The sequence below is a fragment of the Ischnura elegans genome, chromosome 7 (assembly GCF_921293095.1).
Source record: "Ischnura elegans chromosome 7, ioIscEleg1.1, whole genome shotgun sequence".
Lineage (NCBI taxonomy): Eukaryota > Metazoa > Arthropoda > Insecta > Odonata > Coenagrionidae > Ischnura > Ischnura elegans.
Genome location: NC_060252.1, coordinates 67,483,280 through 67,497,256, shown reverse-complemented (window position 1 = coordinate 67,497,256; position 13,977 = coordinate 67,483,280). Strand labels below are relative to the sequence as shown.

At 40.1% G+C, this 13,977-nt stretch overlaps 1 protein-coding gene across 3 annotated transcripts in view; it reads right to left on the bottom strand.

Annotated features, from left to right (window-relative positions):
• Window positions 1–12,215, bottom strand: part of LOC124162495 (la-related protein 1) — a 112,135-nt gene extending 99,920 nt beyond the window's left edge. The window contains exon 1 of one of the 3 annotated variants that reach the window (XM_046539051.1): window positions 10,986–12,215. In XM_046539051.1, the coding sequence (XP_046395007.1) occupies window positions 10,986–11,574 (589 nt within the window). In that variant the 5' untranslated portion in view covers window positions 11,575–12,215. Of the gene's footprint in view, window positions 1–8,925; window positions 9,088–10,985 lie in introns of those variants that run through there. The other 2 variants (XM_046539050.1, XM_046539052.1) reach the window with 2 other exon arrangements.
• Window positions 12,216–13,977: the final 1,762 nt, after the last annotated feature.

Below are 13,977 nucleotides of genomic sequence, written 5' to 3'. Positions count from 1 at the left end.
CCTCCCGCCGAGCCCAAATTGATCCACCGCCAACTCCCACGCTCGGCTCATCAGCGCGACAGGGCCCAAAGGGATCACCTCCAACGACACATATCCCCATCCAGCGCGCATCATATACGCAGTTCGAGAGCTCAAACGTTCACTCACTCTCACGAGCTCACAGCAGGAAAAAAACTACGCCAACGCAGGACATAGATTTAACATTCTTGACATGATAGTTAGTTATTAGTTTACCATAATCACACCGGAAGGGCTATAAAGCCAAGGAATAGCCTACGTTGCACTGTTTCCTTTCCTGCTAGCTCCATTTAAAGTAATTCCTTATTTATAAGCTCACGTACACATTGGAAAAACTACGTCAATTTAAGACAGATGTTAAACCGTCCTCACACGATAAAAGCTAATTATTTGCCTACTTTAATCACATACAAAGGTTTATAAGGCAAAGTAATTGCATAAGGTGCACTGTTTCCTTTCCTGCTAGACCTATTTTAATGCAATTCCTTCCTTGTGAGCTCATGTTCACAGCATATAAAACTACGCCCAGGGTGAACCGACTTAATAGGCATGCTCGAGATAGAAGTTATGAATTTGCTTACTTTAATCGCAAATAAGATTTGGTAGGCCAATTAATAGCAAAGAAATTGTACTGTTTCACGTTCTGCGAGCCCTGTTTAAATTTGATTCCTTATCGCTGTCATTATCGTAAGAATAAGTTATTTCACGTTTATTCCGATTAGAAAGGACGCGTTAACCGAGCATTTTTCACAATTAATTTTTGATATCAGAAGAGAAAAGAAACCTTTTGTTTATAAAATACGTTATTATTTCCATTTATAAGTATTTGCTTGAGATACTTAGTCGATTTCTCACGAAGGCATTTCAGGTAATTCAACCTGTTTACAATTGCAAACGGCGGGTCCATGGTGATTTTAGGCTCGTGAATTATCTACGTGGAGATACATAATCAGTTTCCAGTCTGTAAAATAACACGCTCATTTTTTCAATCATTAAGTTAGGCAGTGTCTGATTCACTGCTGCGTAGGACCACTCATCACAAACACAAAGATTTAGATAGCGAGGAAAAAATCTCCGAAGATAAAATATGCAGACCATTCCTCTGGGAGGAAGCCCAACAAATCGAGCCCTAGAATATTGGATTAACCTTTTTTTCCTTCCCATTTCGTCACGACATTTCGCGAGAGAACCATCCATCACGCGATGATAGATCGAAAACCACGAGCTGGTCACTATTCGCATGATGGTACGTTGGATGGCCAAAATTTTTAGATGAAAACAGCATGGATTGGGATAGGAGTCGATCAAAATAAAAAAATGGTGGCTTGATACATAATCGAATTGAAAATATACACAGACGATGCACGATAAATCAGAAAGACAAGATCTGTTATCATGTAAGTACAGAAAAAGAGTAAATACCACCTGATCAGTAAAGGACGCGCAGAAAATAGACAGATGAAAACAAAGAAAATCGATCATGAAAAGGAAATCTTTTACGGCGTGACCAGAGACAGACAAAATATCCATGCTAGTGAAGACCGATACGAGGGTTGATATTGACAAAGAGGGTTAAAAGGGAGAAAATATTGACGGTTAACCATGTCAAAGAAACGTACTCGTCTTTACGAAATAGGCAGAGATATGTAAAATTTATTAATAAATTAATGGACAGGAATTTAAACAGACTAAATAGCTACACACGACAACTGGCAGTTCACGACAACAGTAGACACCAGGTGCGCCATAATAAGACAGTGAACAGCAGTCAGGCGTCATAACAAGATTCCTTTTTCAATATGCTTTTACTTGACGTTATTTCAAGGGACAATAGGTTATTGAGAGATTTAAATAAAAAATGCAGATTTATTGTGAAATAAAGTCGAGATCCTCGTGTTCAACCACGATTTTCTTCATCTGGATGCGCCTCCGGAGCATATACCCAGACTTAAACTTAATTTTCAAGACAATTACAAAACTGCCAGTCCCAATTTCTATTTCTCTGGCCGGTATGAACCTCCCTACACGTAGCGACGCCTTAATACTAGGACATCCTCATATACAAAGTAGGATCAACAAATCAAACACGAATATTCCTCACAAAACCCCACGACAAAAAAAAAAACACTCCGAAAAGCCACCCCCTCAACCTGCCGCTTTCACTCGCATCAGGTATCTACTGCTACAGCGATCGACCGTCTCGTCCCGCATTATTAAAACGCACGAAATCCTCTCAGACCGTTGCGTCTCGCGTTGCGCAACAGAAAACCCCCCCACATATCCCTCCCGGTCGGCGGCTCACGGAGAGGGGGAGAGACCGATTATGAAAAGCTCTCCGCTCTCAAAAGAATTCGCCCGCGGGGAGCGATTGCCAGCGAAGGAAAAAGGCCACTCGGACGGGAAGAAAACGGCGCATTGGGAGAGAATTGGAGAGGCGCTCGCACGTTGACGAAAAAGATTCGAAAGCAGACCTTGAGCCCAGCGGTCGATTTCGAAGCATAAATCAAAAATGCGGGAATTCTGAAAGTGGAAAACGAATTTCTACCCTCCCCCACCGACAAACCTAACGAGCACACGCTCAAATAAACGTCAGGACGGCAGAAATTGGACGAAGACATAAAAAGATGCGGACCTGATGAAATCCGGTCAACAGGTGGAGAATAATCATGTCGCGAGAAACAATTCGCCTTCTTCGGGAATCTTAGAAAACAATCTTTGGCCCACATAACAAAACCACATGTCACTACGACGTCTATTTAACAGTCTTGATTACGGAAAATGAAAGAATTAACTTTATTTGGTCCACCAATATATTTAATACGATCGATACATCTGAAGAAGTAACCATGTTATAAAACCCGGGTCTCATTAGTGCTTTTCAAATACATTAGTGAACCAAAGAAAGTTAATTCTTTCATTGTCCATAATGGAAAGGTTTCACAAATGTAAGCCTGAAACGATCAGTTACCATTTATTGACCCCTAAAAGTGGAGATGACCAAACCGAAGTCTAAAAATGAACACACACATTCGAAGGGTTTAGCACGGAAGAGGCGCACACATTACGTTTCCGAAATAAACGCATGGGTAAATGCAAACTTATTGAGCAAAAATAGCATCAAAACATTGACGAGAGAATAGAGAGTTTTAAGGGTTAAGTATGGGAAAAAATAATAGCCAATTCCAAGTAGATATCGTGTTGTAAAGGAGCAGTTCCCAGCTTAAAAGCGGTCTCCTGGGCTTTTCGCTGAGATTAGTTTAAGGAACATATAAATGTAATTTAAAATTATGGAAGAGTGAAGCAAACATAACGCGTTATACGGTCAGAAATCATCCAAAAATCCCACCATCACCCAAGATGAATATAAATAACAAGACACCCAAGACGCAATAAATAACTTTTCATAAATAATCTTACAAAATTTGTTTTTGAGTCCTAAAAACCACGTTGTCAACATCAAAAATCCCAAAATCTTACGGGGGAGCCCCCTATGTTCTAGAGAGTTCTTTATACATCCCGCAAGGGTCCCGAAATATCCGGTAAACTCCTCCACCCAACTCTTATTCAGAGTCGGCATGTCAACTGGCAACTTCCAAGGAGTGGCGGTGGAAGATAAGTCTCGCGGAGCAAGCGAGGCCAGACGGGAGGCCGTAGGAAAAAAGCCTCAAATGCGACGGCTCAAGCCACCGGACCGTACCACCTACATACCACGCTCGTCACGGATCCCCGAGCAAGAGGAAGCGGTGCATGGCGCTGCAGCCCAACGTCACACTTCTGCATAAATTCTGGCGCCCCCACGCCGCCCGATGACAATGGGAAAAAGCGGAATAATTACATGAGCGAAGGTAGGGGGAAAGCTGGATGAGTCACACTCCCCTCTTCCACCAACTCTGCAAACCTCGGACAACATCTAAGCCAGCGATTACAGATTGCGCATCCACTCGAATGAACGACCAGGCAATACTAAAATTGAGCTACGAATAAGAAAAAAAAGCCCAAATCAGACATACCTTATAATACATCACGGGAAGATGCATATACGCCTCAAAATTGGGAGAAATACTGCAAGGATCAAATAATACGATTCCATGCACCGACCCCATGACATTTTTATTTACTCTATCACTACAGACGCTCGGTTAGAAAAACAATCATCAACAAACAAACATAATAAAAAAAGAAATTAGAGTTAAATGCTAGCCAAAATGATAGCTAGCGACGGTACGAATAATACACTCCAAACCAAACACATAACGGCGTCAAAATTTGAAATTTCATCACGATATAATGAAAAAATTAGTTATACTGCATATTTGAACACAACATCCCCCCTCTCCCTAAATTACAAAACAGCGTATAAGGCGGTAATATGAGCGAATTACTAATCTACGCAATAAATATGACATCCTATTGTATTTACCGTGCTTTTTTTATAGTTATTCCTGCTGAACACTGGGATTTAATCCGTTGCGCACAAATCCAATGGAATAGGTGTACCGTATCATTTAACAGGTGTAATCTACACGGCTTTGGATTTAATTTGGGGCAAATACATAAAATAAAAATCATATAACCTCAACGACCCACGTTTGGTCGCAGTCATGCGATGACCCACCGGTCAATTGATGATATAATTGTGAAATTTACTAGTTTTTTTTTCTTCATTTCAACACCAATGATCATCTCCCTTACGATGCAAAAATACACAAGCAGGGGGGAGAGGAAGTGTGCTGAATGCTTCGTGCATGATGAAGGACACCCTGCGAGGGAGAACTTGAAGGAAGCAACCACAGAAGACCGGGCAAGAATAATCTAATTCTCCTAAGGCCAACCGACGAGGAAAGGCGGCTGTGCGAAGCCAACCAAAGGCGCCTGGAACCCCTCGTGTGAGAGAAGTACGATGGAAGAAATAACCCTCTTGTGGTCGGACTGCAGTCGTCTTCGCACAAACGCTCAACGCGAGAAGGAAACCCGTAGCGGGAAATGCAGAAAAGAGCAGCCTTCTTTGAGGTAGCCTCACGCGGAACGTGACTTTGTCAATGCAAACGAGCCATCGAAATTGAACACGAGCAGTTTCCATTATTAGTGCATCGTTACGCGGGTAAGGTTAAACCTCGAACAAGTCCTGTTTTCGCAGAAAAAATGCCCTAACATTTGAATTATTGCACAATTATCGACAACACACTGAGTGGCACAGCAAACCAGAGAAAATAATAGGAAAAAGAGCCATTTGGGATGGCAGAAGTGTGAACACTATTAGTATTGTATTATCGGTAGCGGCTACAAAGCATGATCTCTGAACAACTTGAATTCAATTACTTACAAGTATGGACCTTAAGATTACAATAAGAAAAAGGACCGATCAACAATCACCGATTGAAAGCGAAAGAGATAGACAAGGCATCACAACATAATATACATATCCGTAGAAAGGGGGATACAGGCCCCAAAAATCTAATATCAAATTCTGATTTAAAAATGGATATCCTTTCAGTGAGTTCCAAATAAATAAAGGTTTCCAATGTTTTCATTACGTAGTTTTACAAAACACATTTTCTATAAGCCCCTAGTATCACCTTTGGTTCCTGAATATGCGACCAATGCGAAAGACTAAAACCATTAAGACAAACTTGATGTTAACCTCTTTACGATCATTTACTAGACACCGAATGGGACATGGTGAATGAAATAGAATATGTATCTAGCCACAAAATACTTATTAAACAGCGCCACCTACAGAAATGCATTTATGCACACCTAGTTTTCCGAAGCCAACCTAAGCCAAATCATTCTTACCTCATACTATTAAGGATAGCAACGATGTCTCAATTAATGGGATTAGTGGCGTCACTCGTTTGGATGGCTCACTGCATGATTTTCTCCATAGTTCTAACCTTGCAAGTATTTGATATAGGAAGAACTAACCATTGGCAGTTTTTTTTATGAATATGCGTGTATAATTTGCTGGTATGTGTAATATTTCTACGACCTTGTGGAGTGCATGTGGCCGTCCTCTTGCTTGCTGCATGTTGGTGACTGGTCACCCCCTGCCAAACACCCTAGAATTGGCTCACAGGGTATTATGTAAATGTAAGCATATAGCGGATGGCGAGAAAGAAAGCGGTAAACACAAAATAACAAGGTCAGTTAATGTCAGGAAGCTCAAATTCATTCATTCAGGGAGCACATAAAGCTCAAATTAACCATTATCGTCGTCGTCAAATCCCAAAGCCAAAATATCTCGCCAGAATCACGCTGACCATCTGCCGCCACCAAATCAACCGTAGCAAGCAACAAATTTTAGCGAGCGGTGTTCATTCTATGCCAGTGCAGCCCTATACATGAAAAGGAAAGGGGAAGACCGCGCAGAGTAGGGAGGCGGGGCTGGTCTAATCCCACCGCCGCCGAAGGGTTCCAAATAATAGTGGAAGAAAAAGAGAAGGAAGGCTGGAAAAACGCATATGATAACTAACGGACAACCCTCAATAAAGACAATTCGTACGTACCCATATTATTAATTCATTTACCCCTTGACCACTTTTACTTAGGTCTGTATTTCCCTCGTGAGCAGAGCAATAGTCCTTTCTTTAGAAATTATCAACACCAAAAAATAAATAGAATAAAATAGCATGCAAATACCACGATCTACAGTAGTAGAGTATTTCGCTCAAATCACGCATGGGCACGGTGATGAAAGGGGAGATAATAAGTAAAAAATTTTCACGATATGCAAAAATTAAGGTTGAGCGGAATTCTGTAGAAATAAGCGATTGAATGAAATAATCCAAGAAATGAATATGAACATAAAATAACATACATCAAGACCGATAGTGAACAAGCCAATCGGAAACACGTCACAAGATAAATACACAGGAATGCAGATATACTAATGAAAACACTATCCCCAGCCTGGTCATTGTAGGGCACTAAGCACGCTAGGGTAAGGCACAAAATTTTCTGATAAGGTTTCCCTACGCGAACAATCTCCGAATCAAAAATGATGAATATACCTTAGAATACCCCAGCTATGTTCAGACTATCACTCTTACGTATATTTCTCGCCCAAGGATCAGATATTCTAGATAAAAATAACACAAGAAGGAGTGGGAATGCTCGCTTTTAGCACCGTGAACCAAAATGCATTATCCACATGAAACGGCATCACGGATGACGCCCGATACCAGGATTCGAACACACAGACTTTTGAACACCTTTTCGTTTCCCGATGGTGTCAGAGATGGCTACATCAACGTAAACTGCACAAAAATGCGGACTATGAAAATCTAACCGTTATTCCCGGGACCCCAGCGTTATCACCATTAATCAATGACCTTCGGCAAGATATCCCAAAGAAATGTACGGTTATTGTCAACTCTAGAGAAAACGATTCACGTTCAGATTTGTTACAGAGAACGTGCTTAGAAGAGACGAAAATATAGACCTTCGTTTTACTACAATTATGTCACTAAAATTAGCAAGAATGCATATATAAACATTGTTCTCACAAAAATATGACAAGATGCACACATTTCAACGATAAATGACTTGAATGACGAAGTAAACGTCGGCAATTTTCATTTTCTTAACACTTAGCGTGCCATGGGCGTAATACTACGTCTATGTATTTTATTGACTTTGTTCGCGTGAAGCTGTAATAATTCGCCCGTAGTAATTTTCCAGGTAACAGCTTAGTGGTTCTGTTATTTCAAAAATCAACTGCTCGATGGAAAAAGAGTTCTCTTGAGGACGAAAAGTCCTCTGTAGCTACCGGCACCCTTATCCCAGCCTACTTTGTGTGAAAATTCTTTGGAGGAAAGAACCGTTCGCTGAGGGTGCAGTGACCCTTTTTGTCATCCAGGATTTTGAATGATTTGCTTGGAACAATGCTTTTGTGTGAGTTTCATGGTTTAAATAGCTCAAATTGAGCGTGATAAAAAATATTAGGCGTTTAATGGCGGTACATCATTTGTTGCAACTTTTTTATTTTTCAAAAACAGTAGGTTTTCATTATTAAAAATAGATTTAAAAGTTAGCAATAAATGTTACCCAACTCATTCATAAAGAAGAGCAAAGGCCATTTTTATTGAAATACACATCGATATAAATATATATTTGATGCATATGTTTAAAAAAATGCGAATTTAGTAAAAATGGCTGGATTTTTCAGTAGCGCTTACTTTTCGCGGCCGGCACTCGAAGTCTTAATTGAACAGATAAAACAGACCAATACTGAACGGACATTGAAAGTAATCAAAGCCGAGAAGGCATATAAGTCCATGAATCAGGCATCGGGGATTCCTAATAGTTCCACCAATATTTAAGTATTCCACCGAGAGGCGCAGCGATTCAAAATACCCAAGTTTCAAACACACACAAACACTCACGCAACTCGAGCAATTTTCCAGGACACATGCCATCCGCTTGCAGCGTTCTTCAGCGCAAAGGCGTAGAAGAAATTTACGCCAATGATTCGTTAAAGGCACAAGAATATACCTTGATAATAGATCACCCTGACGAATTACAGCACACGACACCACCTAACTGTCGCTTAAAAATTCTGAATTCCCAAATAATATCCGATAAATTTTTAAAAGTACAGATCACTGTTTACGACGAAGAAAAATGATAACGCCCGTTCAACGCACATTCAGCCTGCAGCCACAACTTCACCTGAACACATGAAATAAGAGCACAGCAAAGGAAAAAATCCTTGGGGTTTAAATTTTCTAACTCCAATTTAAAAATCTTGTATCGAAAACGGGTGGCAATGTCAACTCAAACAGCAGAAGAAAATGATCCAATCCATGAATTCGCACCGTGGTAAGAGGGTCAGACGGACCACAAAATTACCTTAGGGGACGCCAAAAACTATAAAATAAAAACTCAAAAAGAGCTTGAAAAATGCACCTTTATGGATTCCTCCACGCGACACGGCTGCAAGTACCATGAACTTCCACTTCGATAAAAACACAAGACACTAAACAAAACAACACGGGTTATCCCGTGCGAAACGCACTGCACCGAGAGCGAGAGCCGCACTTCAACTGTCAACCAATACACGTGACTTGCGAATGACTGCGATCGAACGATGGAGAGAGAACAGCAACACTGAAATGGCCCTAGAGGTGGAGCCAGCGTCGAAAGAATCATAAGATTTCGCAAGCATGCGTGAGAAGGGAAGGGAGGAAAATCCAACACGAGTCTCGGCGGTGAACGAGCGGCTGGCAAGCTGAAAAAAATGACGAACACATAGCGGGTGTTATTATTCGAAAATAAAAACGCAAATCGTTTAAGTATATACATCTGTAGGACCACCTCCATTTTCTACCACAGTAATACGCATGTTAACCACGCACATATATGCATTTTTCTCTTTTTTCGCGAACAAATGTTGAAAATGTAAACAAAAAAAAGGTCATTATAGCCCATTAAATTAAACAAGTGAAAATGAAGCCTGGTTATCCCCAGCAGATTATTTTAACTCTGAAATTACTGGGAAAGTCATCAAATACATTCGGGACTAGAGATGAAAACAGGAAAGTTAAGTTGCATAGCGACCATTAAATAATAACTCGGCCAAAAAAGTGCACTACCGACAAAACTAACATAAGACATATCATAGAGTATCAAAGTGCAACAGGGATATATCTGTTGCATCAGCTGGAAGCACAATGCACTGTATAGAGGAGCCGATTGCAACACTGTGAACGTAGAAAGTGGACCGCACTTGGCTGGAATTGTAACGCACCACTTCATTTAAGGGGCAGAAGAAATCACACAAATGCTTAAAGCGCAGCATCACAATAAGATCCGAAAAAAAGGGCTGACGAATTCATCTGCAATAAATATGAAGCGCTTACAAATTCAAATTACAACATGTACATGTATCATTAGAAATTATACACACCGGATATGACAACCACCGAAAGATAGATTCATGTTGTCATAAAAAGAAGACTACGCAACTAAAGATAAACAATAACAAACGCCGATAAGTGAAATTAATCCTCATGCGATATATCACACACCGATAATTAATATATCAATAAAGTACGTAAGGATTGCTTTGCACTTACGATGAGGAAATGAGACAAACATTATGAGCATAATCGAAAGAATCGTTACCCCGAAATCCGTCATCAGAAGTGGCAATGGCTATCCCAATTGAAGTATTAACAACCTAAGCTGTTGATGAGGACACCAAACACAAAACGATATTTGAAGAACGGAAAATCACCCTAGAACAATGAATTCATCAATAGCAAACATTAATTTATTATCGCAAGGTACAGTTAAGATAATAATTCGAACTTTCAAGTCCGTAACTGCCTGTTGATGGATTCGTGATGAGAGTAAAATACTCATACATAAAAACTGATGTTAACAGTATAGACCCCAAACAAAAGAACGGTTGGCATGAACACGAGTATCGTCAGACAAAAATATGCTCTCAAAATAACAATCACTACGAATGAATCATCACGATGGTTAGAAGTTTCTTGAAGGAAGTTAATAAATAATAGATCATTATTAAAAATTTATTCAAATTCAAACTCCGGTTGAAGCGAAAACAACGCAAAAAGTGAGCGGTAAAAAGTAAAGAATTACGAGAACACCAGAATGCAATTGCTCCAATAAATACGTGTGATACGTCAGTTATTCAAACTGTGAACGCAAACTTGTTTTTATTACAAAATTTGCGATGAACTGATTTTCGAATTCATTTCAAAGATTGCGGGAAAAAATTCGGTAAGATGAGTAACACGGGAAGAGGAATCCACCAACTAACGACTACATAAAAAGACTTCAAAAAGTTCTACAACACGCAAAGAAATATAAAAAAATCGAAAGAAATGATGCATTCCACCAGCTTGAGTCAATTAACTTCAACAAATAGAACTTAATCAAGATACTAGGGCGACGATAACGAATCACAAGTTTAAATTTACCACCTGCATTGTACTCACCAACTCGTCCCTGTCGCTGCGGTTGCAAAACTCGCTTCTCGGCAGGGGCGACCGCAGGGGTGGCCGATGTTTTCGAGTCCACCGGCTTCCCAGTGATCACAGATGCAGCGTTTTTATTGACAGTCCACGGATTTACTTTGGGGATAGGTGCCTCAACGAAGACTTTCTTCTCAGATTTTTCCGAATCTGCGCCTTCAACGCTGCCGCTGCTGCAAATGCTGCCTCCACTTTTATCCGTTTGGCTCAACGAACATGATCCATTCACGGAACCGTTGGAAACTATAGCTGAACTCGAATCCATCTTTCCCGAATTTTTAGCGTTGCTACCTGTTACGGAATCCGTCACATTTGCATCAACCTGTGACGAGGGAGTAGCGTGTACATGGGTTTGTTTTGAGGACGTTCCCTTATTTTTCGATGTCTCCTTACCAACGTGTTCCTTCGCCACTTGGTTCGGAGTTATTTCCTGAATGTTTTCCTTATTATTGTCCATATTTTTAAAGTTGAGAACAGCATTCGCGTACGAAGTGCCTGCGTTGTCTTTGTTCTGCGCTACTTCCGACGACGGAGCTGCTATTTGAGTCGCCATCTTGCCGTCCGCAGCGAATGCCGGAACACGAGGTTGTGCGACGCAGTAACACGATATGGGAAGAGGTGTAACTACCAATACCACGAGTAGTAACTATTGCTTCCTACATCAGGTTCTTCATATGACACAATATACACTGATTAAACGCTGGCAATCTTCAAAACAATCAATAAACACAGCTTTATAGTATGACACAATATGTTACGTAGTCCTCATGGCGCAGTAGTGACCGCGTGGAGGCACAATGACAATAAAATCCAATCACCGTGACTCTGACGCTGGAATTACCACACAAACAGTCTCTGAATTATGTTTAATAGCTGTTATATAGAAGCCACACAACGGACACTAAAAATGTCAAAAGAAAGTATTTAGACAGCAACCTCACAAACAAATAAAACGTCTATGATGAACTCACATATTCATTCGTCAACACTTGCACACAACAATACGTAGTCTAAACTTGGTCCCTTGATTGCTCAGAGCGTTCATCATGATTCTACACAACACTTCGCACGTCGACACGCAAACACCTTATCCCAACCAGCGGTCCGAAAAACATGGCAGGAGAGCCTTCGATCCCACCGCTCAGGCTGCCAGACGCACATGTGTCCAGACGCTCAACTAACGAAGTTTCACAGATGGCGTTAGCGTACAGACTGCGGAGAAATACACGTGGAGGTCGCCACTATCTATGCACCTGCGCACAACTATCTGGACTGATTTGAAAGTTGCTACAGTTACGTATTCTTGCTTATCATTTTTTGACATCTTCGAAATTCGTAAACTGTAAATAAAAAGTATAGAAAAGCTCGTAATAACACTACAAAGCGCGGTTAGATCCCGTAATTACAATACATGAACGCTTCGAAGTTGGGCATTTCATGAGTTGGCCGTCAGAAAGTAGCGACAGCGACCTATCTCGGGGCTACAACAAACAGCATGCATTATCAGTAATATAAGGGACAATATTCTTTATAATAATGATAGATAATATGTTTCCAGTTTCATTCATTGCATTAAATATCCGTTATGAAGTTGTGACCATGCGCTAATTATGTTCACGCAAAATTCCATAGCACGTATAATATTCATTCATAATTATCAACGCAAATGAAAACCAGGTATCATACTCAAATAAAGGATAAAAATAGCTGCATGATATATTGTTCGATTATCATTTCATGAAACTTCTTGATTGACTTGCGTATTTTTAATTGCTACTCATCGTCTGATAACGTTTGTCATATACCAATCACTGCTTTTCGCGCCAAGTTTGAAATTAAAAAATGTCTGGTTCGCTCTTTGAAAAATGATATTCCATCTAAGTATTTTTTTCTTCATCTAAGATGAAGGAAATTCGCAAAATTGCTTGACCAAAACTTTATTATGGCGCTAGAATATTCTGAGAACTATAATGTATGACTCTGGGGTATAGTCGCCAATATTACATATGCCCTCAGTCAGGTCAGTGGCGTACCCAGGAATTTCGTTCGGGGGGGGAAGTTTTTGAAAAGCAGGGTACTGAGTAGAGGGATTAAAACTAATTTAAACACTTTTCATAGTCGAAAAAACTTCATTTGTTAAAGAAATATTTTGTAAATTCATGATTTTCAACATTTTGTTTTCTTTTAAGAAGGAAAATAATTGTGTTTTTATATTTCGGGGGGTGGGGGAGTCCGGTCACCCCGGACCCTCCCCCTAGCTACGCCACTGCATCAGGTCCTGCTACCCACTAAGGGACACCCATCAATAACGATAGGTGAGAGGATCCTAATGACAATTTTTCAACATTTCTTTAGTACAAATAAGTTCTGCTCACACCAGTTTGATTCATGGTGGCCAATGAGTTCATCACCATAACTGGTAAAAATGTCTATCGGGAAAATGATTCAATTCTTGACTTATAGCTTTCAATTTTTTGGTCACAAAAAAATTACAAATTTATCGTCCGAGTATTCAATTTTAATTACGCTGTCATCCATTGACAGCAAATTATGGGGGTGGGAAATTTTGGGGTTGACAGCTACTAATCCGATGCCATCCCAGAACTACGGCCATGAAAATAAACTAGAAGCAACGTAACATAAAGGGACAAAACAAACTATATAATACAAGGCGTACTTCACTAATTATTAGTTTTTACGCCTTCAGTTAGTGGAAGTTGAAATATCCATCATGATTATATTCCTTCAAAACATATTCAATTATCAACAATTTACGCTACGTGCCACATGCCAACGCAGTTTATTTCCAATGTTGCCAATTGGTCAAAGTCAAGTATTTGTTGTTTATACACGTCACGAATCAATATAAGCCCTCATATATATATGGATCAACTACAATTCAATACCAGACAAAACTTAACCCATGATAATACGTTACATTACACTACTTGACAAT